The 16,598-nt window shown below is 42.7% G+C and overlaps 1 protein-coding gene across 1 annotated transcript; it reads left to right on the top strand.

The window, feature by feature from the left end:
• The first annotated feature begins 567 nt into the window (after nt 1-567).
• Nucleotides 568-14,385, top strand: ABRACL (ABRA C-terminal like). The gene is made up of 3 exons (XM_081250636.1): nt 568-945; nt 6,127-6,193; nt 13,798-14,385. Exons 2-3 carry the CDS (start codon nt 6,133-6,135, stop codon nt 13,980-13,982), a joined length of 246 nt encoding a protein of 81 aa, XP_081106762.1. The 5' UTR covers nt 568-945; nt 6,127-6,132; the 3' UTR covers nt 13,983-14,385.
• The last annotated feature ends 2,213 nt before the right edge of the window (nt 14,386-16,598 follow it).

The following is a 16,598-nucleotide window of genomic DNA, read 5'->3' on the forward strand; positions in this document are numbered from 1 at the left end:
TTAGGGTGATGGCCAGTTTATGGACTATGTCTCTTGGGTCACATGACCACTCAATCCAATCAGCTATGGCAGGGTGGGGCGGGGGGGGGAGAAATTTGGGGGCAGTTATTTGTGCAACCTTTGTCCTAAGAATAGTTTGGGTCAGTTCTCTCAGCAGGGTCTCGGTTTCCTTTCTGAAGGGACGCCAGGTACAGCAAACATGTCACACACGTACACACACACAAACACACATTGATTAAAACAACAGTTACTAAAATAAAGGATGCATGAATAAAATGATTGAATTATGCGGTTACGTGTAGGAAATAATAAAGAGGGGAAGAAATCTCTATTGACTGGGACCAAGAATTAGCTTTGTCCAAGTAAAGTTTCTTCGCAGTAGAACAAATTGGTTTTCAAACATGAATTTTCTTTTGCAAAACTGACCATCCTGTTGTCACGTCTGTAGCTTTCTGAAGGCCCCTGCTCCTGGCTTACGTTCCTCCTAGGAGACCTCAGCATTCAGCACGCTGGGGACGCTTTGTTTCCTAAGTTAGGAGAGAGATCCTGGCAGGAAGTCAACGTCCAGGATCAGATGCTGGAGTTGAGGATCCGTGGCTCCGAGCGGCGCGGGCGAAAGGCGGCGGTAATCGAAGCTCTGGGTGCATTTTCCTAGAAGCCTCCAGCGCTCCGCCACCTGTCTGGAGTCTGCCCCCGTCTCGGGCATCTCCTCTTCAGAGTTTCCTCCTCATAGGCTTGTCCCTGGGAGTGTGGGCGGCCGCATTCCTGATCACCGAAACTCTCCCCCCCTCCCCCCGCTAGCCTTCCTCCTCCAGCACACCAGCCTCTCTTTTCTGCCTCAGTCACTTCCTTCCTCAGCTTCTTCCTCCCCAGTGCGTTGAAGAAGATAACCAGCCCGCACCGACGCAGCCGCCGTTTTCTCGGAAAAGAAAAGGAGGCGGAGAGGTGAGTGATTGCCCTGGGAAGATGTGGCCAGGTAGGTATGTAGGATGGACGGGGGTAGCCGGTGGAGGCCAAGTAGCCGGGGGATCGTGGGCTGCGGGTGGAGAGCCGGGACCGGGAGGGGGCTAAGACACCTGGAGGGTATAACTGACCTTGGGCTGAGCGGGTGCGGGGGACCGGGTGGGCGCGCCCCTGCGCCCCCCAACTCTCCAGCAGACTTCCGCCCTCGGCTCACGTGACGTTTTGCCGCCCGGGGGCGGACAGGGCAGGGAGACCTGCAGCGTTTAAAGATTTTTACCGCGGAGCAATGTGTCCGCTTTGTGCTTGGGGAGCCAATTCCGCAGAGCTGAGCGGCGACGGGCTGGGAGTGAGGGGACAGGCTCCCCCGAGGAATCTGGTGGCTTCAGGGTAGTGGACTCTGCGGCGCCGGCGGCGGGTGCGGATCTGTACGCTCCCGATTCTGTGTGCGGCGTGGGTGGTAGTGAGGGGACACCAGCGACTCGGGGAGCCCCGGGCTGGGTCCGTTTGCGTCGCGCGGTTTGGGAGCTCGCTCTCGGGGCGCGCCGGGGGCGCACCGACAGCCGGGGAGCGCGGGCAGGTGGCGCTGGCGCGAGACTCTCGGAGACAAAGGCTTCCGGAATGCGGTTCTTCCTGGGGAGGTCGCCCGGGAGCCAGCCGTGCGCCCCGCAGCAGGGGGCCGAACCCCGCGCTCCCCAGCTCTGCACTGGTACCGGTGGTGACCGTGTGATGGCCCGCAGGGGACAGGGTTTTGGGACCCCTTCCGGGCCACCTCCCAAAGTTGGTGCAGGGATGACCAAATATGGAGTATGTGCGCGCCTGCGAGGGGCAGGAAGGAACCCAGTCATTCTTTGACCCTCACCAGCTGCTCGTCAGGGATTGTGAAGGAGGGCTGGGAAACAGTGGCCAGCCCCAGTGTGGAGAGGTGGCTCCTGACTCCAAGATGTCCCCACTCCAGTAGGCTTATTCCCTGACATTAGAACGTTTCTAGGTATTGCCTCCAAACTTAAACAAAAACAAAAACAAAAACAAAAACAAAACAAAACAAAAAAGGAACCAACCACCCAAAGAAAAAAGCTATGAGAGTCCTTAAATATATTCTTAAGCGCATCTTGATGGTGGAGCATTTCAGCATATGGCCCAGATGGCCCGGTGCTCCCACATTCCGCTTTCTTTGTGATTCCCACGCACAGTGCCTAATTGGATTCTGTCTCAATTAGAGGACCCGACTAGCATCTGCCATCGCCTTCCCCTGAGCCTCCCGCTGAGGGGCTCTTTCTTTCCCTTAGACTTGCTCTGCCCGTGGTGTCTCATTGTTCTTGATGTTGCTGCTTAACACCAGTCCCAGGCTTCTGTCCTTATAAAATGTCATGGGCCTTCCAAGGATTGTGCAGCGGAGTATTTCATACTCCTTTGTCCTCATTAAATAAACAAATAAAGACGTAAACCATGCCAAATTACGTATGCTAGCAATAGTTTCTAAGCCTGTTATGTTCCTACTCAGAGGCGTCAGTGCAGGGAGCCTTTCTTACTTTGTAAGTGTATGCCTCAGTAAGCGCTCAGCATGTAACATTTCACACAAATACAACCCACTGTTATATTTAGTGCAGTTGGCATAAGAACCAGCAAAAAAATAAATAAAACAAAATTTTAAAATAAGAAGAGCCAGAATGATGCAGTAGAAACGGCATTTAATTGTGGGAAGCCCCTCGGAGTCAGTTTCATCATCCATAAAATGGGGATGAATAATATTACTTTGTAAGGTTCTTACGTTTACATGAATTAGTGCAGATAAGGAGCCTCAGGTGTAATTAATTACAAAGAAATTCTGGTTGTCTTCCTGTCTTAAAATTGGATGAACATACATCTGCTTAATGTGATCCAGGAATTCATACTGCTTAAGGGCGGGATTTCCTCTTTGAGTCTCATTATTAAAGGAGAATTAGGTCTGAAGTGTGTGGCTGGTGGGGGGTGGAAGGAGTGGAAAACGATGTTAAAGAGATAAATATTCAGGGTGGGAGGAAATCAAAGCATCTGAGAATTGGAAAGGACTGTAATCCCCTTGGACATTTCCCTTTCTATTTTGTCCAATGTGGGCTGATTTCTTCATCAACCCTCACAGATCCATACTACTACTGCAAACTTTATTCACTGTTAGATCGTTTTGATTGTTAGAGAAATTTTGTCTCATATGGCTTTCAAATCTGCCTTTCTGTTCCATCTATCCATCCTACCCAATAGAGCAACACAAAATAAGACTATTCACATAAGTACATAAAAGGGGCTTTAATTTTTAAAAAACAGCAGCAGGTCTTCTCTAGGCTAACTCTAAAAGTCAAGATTCTTTAGAGTGCAAGTGACAGAAACTTAAGCAAACCAGCACAAGCCAAACCAGGAAAGATTGGTTCCTGTAACTGGAAAGTCCAAGGTCATACAGACTCAATCATTGTCATGTGGCTGGATTTTTCTTTGTGGCAGCTTTATTCCTGGCAGGCTCTTTTCACATGGTAGCCATTTATATAGGGGCTGTGAGCTTATACCTTAAAACCCAGTAGGAAAGTGTCTTTTTACTAGTAGTTCTGGCAAAATTGATGGGCTGAACCCGTTGTTCAGGATGGGATCACCTATCCCATGTCCCAAACCAATTATTCTGACTTTGAACCACTCCTGGAGTCCAGGGTGAGGCTCTACCCAAGATACATGGGTTTAGAGTAAGGAAGGAAAGGCTGTATCCAAACAAACATTAGACTGCTGGTGCCGGAAGGCGGAATGGGTGCTGAGCAGGGAAATATAACAGCTGTCCACCACACTGACATTAACCAGTTTTTTTCTTACCATTATTCTCATGGCATGTCTTTCAGTTGTGTCCTCTGGGTATGTTTTAGCTTTTTAGTGTCTCTCTTAAACTATCTTGAATTGAATATAATGTTATAATTTCACCAACACAAAGTTCCCACATTTGGACACTGTAATTTTATTTATTTATTTATTTATTTATTTATTTATTTATTTATTTATTTTTTGCGGTAGGCGGGCCTCTCACTGTTGTGGCCTCTCCCCTTGCAGAGCACAGGCTCCGGATGCGCAGGCTCAACAGCCATGGCTCACGGGCCCAGCCACTCTGCGGCATGTGGGATCTTCCCAGACCGGGGCACGAACCCGTGTCCCCTGCATCGGCAGGCGGACTCTCAACCACTGCGCCACCAGGGAAGCCCTGGACACTGTAATTTTTGATATTCGGTTTTGTGTAGATGCATTAACCTAAGATGTTGCATTTTATTGCAATGTAGGCTTCTTAAATTATAAGATTTACACGAAAGTGTAGCAGTGTAGTGGTGCTTTTATTATTAGCTGATAGAAAATCTGGGGTCTTGATCAATATCATTTAAACATAGATGTCATTCTTGTTTTTTCAAAGCTACAGAGAATTAGTTACAATCTGTCTGAATAAAGTTGTTTCTTCCAAATCATCACCCCAACGTAAACCATTCACACAATCCCACTCTTTTATTTGATTTGGAAAACTTACGATTTGCAAACAGACTGAATTGATTCCTTGTGCCCAGCTGCTTATACTTTCCAACCCTCATGTTGCTGTTTTCACTGTAAATTACTGCCTTCCTATAGAAACTCATTCTTCTTCCTTTACTTCTATACTTTACGTCTTTGATCCAACAAGGTTGGGTTTCTCTCCTCTGCACTTTCCTATTTCTTGCTGTGTTTGTCTCCTCCCACTTTCTGTAGGGGTTTGCCAGGCCCCTTTACCTTTTCTGTCTGAGTGCACTTCCTCCCTCTCAGAGCTCCTTTCTGTTCCTCACATAAATCAGCAGCTCCATGGCGACAACACCCACAGGTGTGGTTCCATCCCTTCTTGTGTCTTTGCTCATTTTCCAGTCTGCAAACCAATTATTTATTGAACTCCTGCTCTTGGTGCCAGACATGGTCCAGCAGTGAGCATGACAGTCAGATCCCCGCATAGAGGAGCTCACTCTCTAGTGATAAAAACTAAGAAGTGTCATTCCAATCAAGTGAAATGAAGAGGGCACACATGCTGTGGGAACACACACGGGAGAGCTCTCCTACCCCAGGGATTCAGGGAGGGCTTCCTGCAGGAAGTTCTATCTCAGCTGGGACTGGACGTATGGAAGTTAGCCAGAGTCCGGGTTGAAGAAGAAACAGGATATGTGAAGGCTGGGGGTGTGAGAGTGAGGGGTATATGAGGAATAAAAAGGAGCCCCATGGAACTGCAGCCTGGATTCAAGGGGGTAGATTTGAGGTGGCTGGAATGGTGGAACGGCGGGCAGAGCCCAGCCAGTGGAGGACCTCATGAGCCAAGGGGATTCTCACAGCCGCTGTTAGTCCTGAACTCCTTGTCCAAAGATGAATGGTTTTCATCACAGGCTCTCCATTACAGTCAGGTTGCACTGGGCACTGCTGGAGGAAGGGACCCAGAAGTCATCATTGCGCTGACCCCGTGGTATTAAAATTGCCTTGGATCCACCTGGATCCGCCTTCCTTACTGGCCCGCAGGCTCCCGGAGGGGAGGGATTGTGTTGGTTTATCCTGGTACCACCAGCTTCTAGCTTAGGGCCTGCCCCAAGTGTGCTGCGGTTTTGTTTTGTTTTTTGCTTCTGTGCTTTTGTATATACTCTTTCCTGTGCCTAGAACATCCTTTCCCAACTGTCTAGTGGCCACACCTCCCCAGTGACAAATACTTCTGTGGCTTCCTCCTTTGTGTTCCCTTAATGCCTTGGACCCACCACTAAAAGAGTGCTTTCTTGTCACAGTGCTATTCATTCCAGGCCTTTCTCTGCGTCTGGATGGTGAGTTCCCTGAGGGCAGGTCCTGTGTCACTCACCTTTGTATTTTTGGTGCCCAGGGCATGGGCTTAGAGTTCATAGTGGGTGCAAGGAGAATGGCTTCATTCTGCCCAGTAGACTGTGTAGAAGAAGAGTGGGGTCAGCCCAGAGGGGCAGTTATAAAATTGGGGAAATGGAGGTACTCTAGGGCCAGGTACATCATGCAAGTATTTTTAGGAAGAGGGCCACAGTAAATGAATAGTTACAAATGCTACATGAAAAAAAGAAAGGGCCCTTGGATTTTGCAAGGTGTGTTTAATGGAATGTAGAAACTGCAGTAATACACATTTATTTTTTTCTCCCTCAGGCAGCAATGAATGTGGATCACGAAGTTAACCTCTTAGTGGAGGAAATTCATCGTCTGGGTTCAAAAAGTAAGTATTATCACATGGATGCAGTATTTCTTCTGAGTTTGTGTTAGAGCAGGTAGGACTAACTTTCAGAGGCATATGAAGGGATCACCTAGGGATTCAGGACACAGTCAATGGCAGCTCTTCTGTCAGTCTCAGGTGATAACCGCTCTTAGCTCTGAAGTGATTTCTGGAGACACAGAGCCACCCGGGTATTGTGTTTCTTATACAAAGAATGGTTGAGATATTTCATTATCCTTTGAATGGAAAGAAAATTGCTGTGCTTCTGTAACCTAGCTGCATTGAAATCTTGTAATTAAATCATGTTCAAATTTTTATTTGGCACACTGTTAAAATTCATTTTTTTCTGCTTTACCCTGCCACCATTTTGCAAATTGCCAAATGACTAGGGACTCGGATTGAAATTTTAATAAATTGTCTTTATTTTCTCCAGGTTTTTGAGTTTTGTATAATCAGGTGTTTATGTGTATATAACTAAAAGAAGCCATCCTTTAGGTAGTTTTCTTTTAAAGTTAGCTTTCCCCCTAGCAGCATATAAGCAGCCATTGTGAAATTTGTGACATGTAAAATTGGTAGTATTAGTGTCCTTTTCCTAAGTTGTAATGAAAGCAACTGTTATGCTTGTAGCTGTAAGTATTTCGTGCATCTCAGACCAGACATACAAGAGTTTGGGGAGCATTTCGAAAACTGTAAGAGCAGTAGATACATTCAGCAACAACTGGGATAATGGAACCCAAAGTTTTAAACTTACATCATATAAGTGAAAAACAACTTTAAAAAGTACCTTGAAAGAGTTGCTTGTCATTATAGCTTGATTCTTCTTCCTTATAGCTCTGTCTACTTATGAATCACAAATCATTTGAAATAACAGGAGGTACCTTGAAGATTCCATTAAGCCATTAGTATCAAATGTCCCCTGTAGTTTTCTGTTGCTGATGTAACAGTACTATAAACCTTGTGCATGAAGCAACACATTTAATATCTTTTTTAAAAAATATGTTTTATTGAAGTGTAGTTGGTTTACAACATTGTATTAATTTCTTCTGTACAGCAAAATGATTCAGTTATATATATGTATATATATTCTTTTTCATATTCTTTTCCATTATGGTTTATCACAGGATATTGAAATAGTTCCCTGTGTTATACAGTAGGACCTTGTTGTTTACCCATTCTATACACAGTAGTTTGCATCTGCTAACCCCAAACTCCCAATCCATTCCTCCCCCGTATACCCTCCCACTTGGCAACCATAAGTCTGTTCTTTAAGTCTCTGAGTCTGTTTCTGTTTTGTAAATAAGTTCATTTGTGTCATATTTTAGATTCTACATATAAGTGATATCATATGGTATTTGTCTTTCTCTTTCTGACTTACTTCACTTAGTATGATAATCTCTAGGTCCACCCATTTTGCAGCAAATGGTGTTATCTCATTCTTTTTTATGGCCAAGTAGTATTCCATTGTATATATGTTCCACATCTTCTTTATCCATTCATCTGTCGATAGATATTTTGGTTGCTTCCATGTCTTGGCTATTGTGAATAGTGCTGCTATGATCATAGAGGTGCATGTATCTTTTTGAATTATAGTTTTGTCCACATTTAATATCTTAATGGTCATGTAGGTTGGGAGTCTGTCTCAGTCTGGTTGGGCTGCTATAACAAAATACCCTGGACTGGGTGGCTTATAAACAGCAGAAATTAATTGCTCATAGTTCTAAAGGCTGGAGGTCCGAGATCAGGGTGCCAGCATGATCAGCTTGGAGTCCTCTTCCAGGTCTCAGACTTCTTGTATCTTCTCATGGTGAAAGAGACTAGGGATCTCTTTGCAGCCTTTTTATCTATCTATCTATCTATCTATCTATCATTGTGGTAACATTGGTTTATAAGATTGTGTAAGTTTCATGTGATACAGCACAGCATGCTCTTCTGTTTGGTTTGGTTTGTTCATTTATTTAGGGAGTTTTGTTTGTTTGTTTTTTATTTTCCACATATGAGTGAAATCATATGACATTTGTCTTTCTCTGACTTATTTCACTTAGCATAATACCCTCAAGGTGCATCCATGTTGTCACAAATGGCAAGGTTTCATCTTTTTTTTATGGCTGATGAAATCTTGCAGCCTCTTTTATAAGACATTAATCCTTATGACTCATGAATTTACACCCTTATACCCCCATGACTTTGGCACTTCCCAAAGGCCCCATCTACTAATATCATTACCTTGTGGAGTTAGGATTTCCACATATGAATTTTGGAAGAACACAGCCATTCAGACCACAGCAGGGTCTGATAAAGGTCACCTGGGCTAAAATCAAGGTGTTGGCAGGGTGCATTCCTTTCTGGAAGCTCTAGAGAATCTGTTTTCTAGTCTTTTTTCTAGCTTCCAGAGGCAGTCTGCCTTCGCTCTAGGTGCTCAGGCTTCAGTAGTTGTGGCACGTGGGCTCAGTAGTTGTGGCTTGTGGGATCTAGAGCACAGGCTTAGTAGCTGTGGCCCACGGGCTTAGTTGCTCCACGGCATGTGGGATCTTCCCAGACCAGGGATCGAGCCCATGTCCCCTGAATTGGCAGGTGGATCCTTAACCACTGCGCCACCAGGGCAGTCCCTCAGTGAGTCTTATTTTCGATAGTGATGCCCCTACCTGTGTTCCTCATTTCTACATTCTCAGTTTCTCCTGAGCTCTGTGACGAGCTCTGTCACTCTTGGGAGTAGTACTATTGTTTGGATTGTTAAAGATATTAAAGATATATTTCCAAAGATTTGTCGGGTTTTCTTATTAGATCTTTCTCCATGTCAGCTTAGTGTTTATTGGTCAGATTCAATTGCATTTAAAAGTCTAACCTCTATATCCCTAGCACAGTGTTATTATTGGCTAAGGCAAACTGAACCTGCACTTCAAAATGAGCAGCTTTACAAACTAGATGACTACAAAGTAATTATCCTAACTTCTATAAGGATGAAAATATTTTGAACATTGCAACTTCACTAGGCCTCCTTGACTTACCTGTTCCTGGTAATAGATGACTTTTTAAGTTGGAAAGCATCTATGGAGATATGTTATCTACTGACAGGTTATGGTTATTTATGTTGTATCTGGAATAATTTTGACAATCTAAATTATGATTTAGATTAATCATATTTAGCCTAATCTAAATATGATGTATTAGCCGAAGTTGGAGATTGATGAATTTAGTTTTACCTGTTTCTTTTAAAATAAAGTTCTTTAAAGTCTCTCATTTTTCATCCTGTAGAAAAGAATTAAGTGGGTAAAGATTATTTGGAGATTTAAACTCCTTCGTTTAACAAATATTTCTTGAGTGCTACCTTTTTCTCAAGTGCTGGAGATGGGAAAATAAACAAAATTCCATCCTTGTGGGCCTCTTTAGGTATCGAGAAGACAGATAAACTGGAAACATGTATTGGGAAGTGGTTAAGAGTGTGTGCTCTGGGGGACTTCCCTGGTGGCTCAGTGGTTAAGAATCCACCTGCCCATGCAGGGAACACGGGTTCAAGCCCTGGTGTGGGAAGATCCCACATATCATGGAGCAACTAAGCCCATGCGCCACAACTACTGAGCCTGCACTCTAGAGCCCGCGAGCCACAACTACTGAGCCCACGTGCCTAGAGCCCGTGCTCCGCAACAAGAGAAGCCACCGCAATGAGAAGCCCGTGCACCACAATGGAGAGTAGCCCTTGCTCGCTGCAACTAGAGGAAGCCTGTGCGCAGCCACAAAGACCCAATGCAGCCAAAAATAAATAAATAAATAAGTTTATTTTTTTAAAAAAGGAGTGTGTGCCCTGGAGTCAGACTCTGGGAATGAATCCTAGCTCTTCCGTATTCTTGCTGTGTGACCTTGGGCACATTTCTAAACTTTTCTGACTACTACTCTTTCAATGAGTATTGAAGATATTTGTTTTTCACACTTTAAAATCTCTAAAAGATGGACATATTTTGTGATACATGGTGTTCTATTGTTAAATTGGAAGTTTAATTAGAACATAAAATAATGGTGCTATCTTGCAATCAATTGTGTCTTATCTTTGACAAAATGGTTAAGTGAGTTTTAATGATTGTAAAATGCATTGAACGGTTCAATATATGCATTCAACGTTACTCAATAAATGTTAGCTATTATTATTATAACTGATGGTGAATGCTTTGATATATACTCAATTTTATAAGAAGAGCTTTAATAGCTTGGCTGAAGGAATCATGGATGACTTCTCAGAGAAGGTGACATTTGAGTCCATTTTTGAAGAAAAAAGAATTTAGCTAAAAAAGAGGGTCTAGGATGCTGGGTAGATGGCTCAATGTGGGCAAAGTTACCAGGGGAGGTGACTCCTGTCACCTTGGGTAACACCAAGGTGCTCATTTTGACTGTATCGCAAGGTGCATGGAACTATATGGCAGGAGATCAGGTGAGAGATGAGCGCAAGGGCCAGAGGATGGAGAGTCTTAATTGTGAGGCTGTGGTCTTCACTTCAGTTTGAAGGTGATAGGGAGCTATTGAAAGATTAGAGTAGAAGAATATCAATTTAAGTTTGCATCAGACAAAGTTTCTTCCACATTTTTAGTTCTGCATCAATGTAGAGGGTATATTTGCGGTAAACATGGAGAAGGGGAAACTGATAGGGGTCTTGCAGTTACCCACGTGAGAATCAGTTTGGGCCTGAACCAAGGAATTAATTGTCCATGAAGAGGAGAGGCTAGAGCAACAGAAGATACAAAGAAGGTGGCATCACCTGGACATTTGTCAGATTGAGGGGTGAGTGGGCAGGAGAACTCTGAGATTACGGCCAGGTTTCTGCCTTTGGTACCTTTAAAAACTTAACCTAAATTGAGAATTTACCATAGAATTTACTCTATAAAAGACTTTACCTATATTCTATTTTTTAATCTTTGCAATAACCCTGTGAGGGGTATTTTTATCCTCCTAACTGCAACTCAGATTGCTTGAAGGACCTGCCAGGTTACCAGCAGCTGCACTGATTCCTGTAATCAGTGAAAGATTCTCATTGCAAACAGAGGGTTGTGCAGCTAGAAGTTAAGAAATCAAACAGGTGCAGGACTTCCCTGTGGACCAGTGGTTAGAACTCTGAGCTTTCACTGCCGAGGGCACAGGTTCAATCCCTGGTCGGAGAACTAAGATCCCGCAAGCCACAAGGCATGGCCAAAAAAAAAAAAAAGGGAAATCAAACAGGTGCATCTTTGCTTTCCAGGCCAAGCATTCTTTGTTTTCCTCTACAAACTTATTTCCTTCTTCTTCTCCTCTTAGATGGTTTACTTGCGGTGAGTAAATTAGCCACTCTAATTACTGTTCTCCTAGACACTTAATTGTTTCACCTGTGCCTAATGGCACATACCCCATTTCTCTCGTTCATAATTGAACCAATGTTAACTGATGAATGGATAAATAAAATGTATTATATCCATAAAAAAATTGAACCAATAATGAACATCGATCAAGTGCTTAGCATGTGCTGGGCACTGTGCTTTGTGCTTTAGAACTGTGTCCCCAACCTCACAGTGTGGGAGGTATTAAGATCCCCATTATACAGATGAGGAAACTGAGGCTTAGGGAGCTTACATAAAATTCTCAAGGCCAAGCAACTAGCAGATGGCCAGGATTTCAACTGAGGACTGTCAAGTTTTTTTAAAAAGCTCTGTGTTATACTCCCTTTAAAGTCCAGAACAGGTACTGCCATTCATGAAGTCTTCCCTTCCCATTCTAGCCCAGTCATCTTGTTCTTGACATCCAATCACGTACTGCTTTGTGCTGTTGTTTTACTGTATGTTTATTTCCTTGTGGGAATGGAAGCCATTTCTTTGATAGTTAGAAAGTGATTCTATACTTCCTTCTCTCTGCCTCTAGTGCCCAACACAGGGCTGCACCCACAGTAGGAGTTTACTAAGCTTCAGGCTATAAGCTCTAGCAGGGGAGCACAGGAACTCAAGAACCCTTCTCACCGTGATGGCCATCTACTTGACAGGGGGCACAGCTTTGGGAGGGAAGAACTTGGAGCAGTGCAGTAGGATAGGACTGGGTCAAGGGTTCAGCCTGGTAGATCAAAGGGTACAGCCAACAGTTGGAAGGTGTCCTAGATTACCCTTTGAGACTTCAGTTGATTGACTTTTAGCCAAAGATCCACCTTTTGTTTACCTTAATTTAAAAAAAAACCCTTTTTTTTAGAACAGTTTTAGATTTGCAATAAAATTGAGAGGAAGGTATAGAGATTTTCCATATACCCTCTGACCCCTGCACATACATAGTCTCCCCCATTATCAACATCCCCCACCAGAGGGGTACCTTTGTTACAGTTGATGACTCTACACTGACATATCATTATCACCCAGAGTCCATGGTTTACATCACATTTCACTCTTGGTATTGTACATTCTGTGGGTTGACTAATGCGTAAGGACGTGTCTCCATCATTATAGTATCATAGAGTATCTTCACTGCTTTAAAAATTCTCTGTGCTCTGCCTGTTCATCTCTCCCGTATCCTAACCACTGAAAACCACTGATATTTCTACTTAGTTTTCTCTTTTTCCATAGTTTTGCCTTTTCCAGAATATCCCATAGTTGGAATCATACAGCATGTAGCTTTTTCAGATTGCTTTCTTTCACTAAGTAATACATATTTAAGGTTCCTCCACGTTTTTCATGACTTGATAGCTCACTTCTTTTTAGTGTTTACCTTAACTTTTAACATCTATATATATATATATATATATATATATATTTTTTTTTTTTTTTTTTGCGGTATGCGGGCCTCTCACTGTTGTGGCCTCTCCCATTGCGGAGCACAGGCTCCGGACGCACAGGCTCAGCGGCCATGGCTCACGGGCCCAGCCGCTCCGCGGCATGTGGGATCTTCCCGGACCGGGGCACGAACCCGTATCCCCTGCATCGGCAGGCGGACTCTCAAGCACTGCGCCACCAGGGGAGCCCTTAACATCTATATTAAAAACTGGCCTTCAAACTAGATAATCTAGGGATTCTGGTAAATAAAGATTTCTTCATTTTTAAGGTTACCACTCCTTCCCTGGGGATTCTGAGCATGTTCAGAACACACTTAGAGAAACACTGCTCCTGATCCAGGGTTTCTCTTGTACTTGTTATTTTTATCGATTCAACAACTAACAATTAAAAAATCGAAATTTAGACAGAGAGGAATTGTCCACTGTAGTGCTGTAACACATTCACTTTTTTTTTTTTGCCGCACCGTGTGGCATGCTGGATCTTAGTTCTCCAGCTAGGGAGACCGGGGATCAAACCTGTGTCCCCTGCAGTAGAAGCATGGAATCTTAACCACTGGACCTCCAGGGAAGTCCCACACATTCACTTTTTGTTACTGTTTCTTAGTTGTCTTCCACTCTCTGTCCAGATGACACTGAAGCTAGGAGATGTATCACACGTTGCATTTATTCTATCACATTTTGAATCTGGCAAGAGGTTACACTGAATTTCTGACTGTTGACTGTTAAACTGTAATCTTGGTTAACCTTCAGTTAGATGTTTATGAAAGGTTATGTGTATCTGCCACACATGGTGGCAAGAAACAGACTTTGCATCGACTAACATTGTGTTTTCTCAAATTAGATGCTGATGGAAAATTAAGTGTGAAATTTGGGGTCCTCTTCCGAGATGACAAATGTGCCAATCTCTTTGAAGCACTGGTAGGAACTCTCAAAGCTGCAAAAAGAAGGAAGATGATTACGTACCCAGGAGAGCTACTTTTGCAAGGTGTTCATGATGATGTTGACATTATATTGCTGCAAGATTAATGTGGCTTGCATAGCTTTGTTTATTGTGGGTTTTTTTTGTTTCTGGTAAACTGGAATATTACATCAAAGGACAAACATATTAGCATACTTAATGTATTTTTATAGAACTTTATAAACAAAAGGAGACTCATTTTAGAAGCTTGTCCTTTTTTGTATCTTGAAAGTAAATTTATGTATTACACTGTAAAATAAACAAAACCTATTATTTTTCTCAGGAATCTGACTGGAAAATGTAGGCAATGAGGCTTTTTTGGTGGGGATGCAAGAGTGTTTGTTTCATAAATCATTCTTAGATAATTTCTACAGATACTTGACATTCCATGAAATCAAGAAGCAAACTTGAAGACCAGCTCCCACAATGAATGTAATGTTTATGTAATAAAAACATGTAACTCTCTTAAAATTGCCTTATTGAGTTATTTGAGATTTATGTATATCTCTCAGAATCGAGTTTTTGCATCAAGATTAGGTAACTGCAGTAAAAGTTATCTTGATTTGAAGGAAAAATTCTCTTAAAACTACAGAATTTAAAAAATAGGGATGGTTAGTGCTACGATTTGGTCCTATAAAAAAATAGTAATTTTGATGCCTATATTGTGCTTGCCACTGGGATAGGGGACATGCCCCCAAAAATGTAACCTAAAAACTTCACTTTCTAATTGGATTAGTTAGACCCACCTGAAATAATACAGGATTATCCGTGATTGCATGTTGCAGCTTGTAGTACAGAACTGAAAATGATACAGAATCTCAAGGAGGATAAGATCAGTGAAAGGCATGATGGTTGGAAGAGGTATAGAGGAGGCAGAATTTGCAGGATTGGAGCTGATTATATCCACAAGGAAAAAGATGGGATGGGTGAGGGTGATGACTCAAGGTAAGGCAGAGGGACATGAAATAGCAAGGCATGATCTTGTGAAAGGTAGGCTGTCAGGTTGACTGGAATGTTAGGAAGAGAGGTGATTCAGTTTGGCTAATTAAGGTGGAACCTGGGAAGCCAGGGAGAGGAGTCTGGGGAAAAATTGGAGCAGGGAAGTTCCATGATGAAAGTGATGTTTAGTGAAGGTAGCTCTGCCACTGGTAACTAGGGTGGACTGTGGAGAGTGCAGAGGTAGTCAGACAAGCCAGCAAAAACATTGCTCAAGAAGCTCATGGGAGTGGTGATAATGGGAAGGCAGAGGAAGGATGGAGTCCAAGCACATTTTAAAGGAAATTGAAACTTTGTCACCAGTACCTTTTCTTTTGTGACAGGACCCCAATTCAAACTAGGCTAAAGAACAACAGAATTCACTGGCACTTCATAGTCATTGCTAATATTTATCAAGCATTTATTATGCTAATCCTCATATAACCCTATGAGGTAGGTATTATAGATGAGGTAAGAGAGACACAGAAGAGTTAAGAGCTTCTCCAAGTTTACCTAGCCAAAAAGTGGGCAAGTCAGGATTTTGAAATTTGACTCATCTAACTGGCAAGTCCAGGGATGGGATGGAGTTCAGGCATGGCTGGCTCCAGGGACTCAAACACTGTTGTTTAAACACTCTGACTTTCCATATCGGCTCTGATGACTTCTTTGGTTTATTCTCATTCTCTTTCTACTCTAAATATGTTTCCTGCATATACATGCCTGCAGGTAGTTGCAAATTCGTCTACTCCTAGATTAGCAACTCTAGCAGAGAGAGAATTATATATTAATTATGAATTCAAAGGAAGGAACTCTGATTGGCTCCACTTGCAGCATAAATCTACCCCTCTGATCAATAACATTTGCCAGAGGGATGAGATATCTTGAATGACCTGGGTCATATGCTTGTTTCTGAGTGAGGATTGGGTAGGAGACTGTGCTTCACAGCCTCACCTCAAATAGGAGAGGGATAGTTCCCCAAAGGGAAGGATGCTAAGTACATGGGAACAACACAGGTTGAATATAGATACAAGAGATCTTTTGAGGATGAATCCATATAATATATATGTGGCAGAAAACAAAAGATAAATGAGAAGAAATGATCAAAAGCTACTACTCGTGTGGCCTTAGTAACTGAGAAAATAACGTGTTAGCAGAGATAGGGAAATTGAGTGGAGCACGAGGGCTGGTTTTAGGGAGAGTTACATTTGGACATGGTGAGCTTGGAGTATTTGGACTGGAAATGTGAGGATTTCGTTCTGGAACTCAGATGAAGGTTCAGGAATATCGACAGAGACCTGAGAATTATGGTTCAGGATTGATTTTCATCTCAATTTTGATATGTATAGATAATCATAATTCTGCCACTATTATTATCTTTAAGTTGAAATATTAATTATTAGGCATTTAGAAAACACAAAAGACATACAATCTACAGGCTTTGTGAAAGGCTGGGCTGAGAAACTGAAGCAATTTTTAAAGGAAAGCAATCTGGGAAACTCACATGTCTGATGGCATTTTTTTGAGAGCAGGTTGACCTCATAGTCAAAAACTTCCTTAAAAAATCTTCAGAAGTTGAAATAGTTACTTAGTTTGTCACTTTGTTAAGTATCTTCTTGGTGAGTATCCAATGAAGTTTCAAAGTTTCAAACCCATAATGATTTAGAATTTGAGAAATATATTCCAGAAAAAATGTATCCATGGGGTTATTT

The sequence above is a fragment of the Mesoplodon bidens genome (assembly GCF_964165515.1).
Source record: "Mesoplodon bidens genome assembly, chromosome: 12".
Lineage (NCBI taxonomy): Eukaryota > Metazoa > Chordata > Mammalia > Artiodactyla > Ziphiidae > Mesoplodon > Mesoplodon bidens.

Excerpts from the sequence above, each read along its gene's own strand:
- ABRACL (XM_081250636.1), top strand. The coding sequence starts at position 6,133 with ATGAATGTGGATCACGAAGTTAACCTCTTAGTGGAGGAAATTCATCGT. Across the intron at positions 6,194-13,797 it reads TCATCGTCTGGGTTCAAAAA|ATGCTGATGGAAAATTAAGT; the intron begins GTAAGTATTATC and ends TTCTCAAATTAG.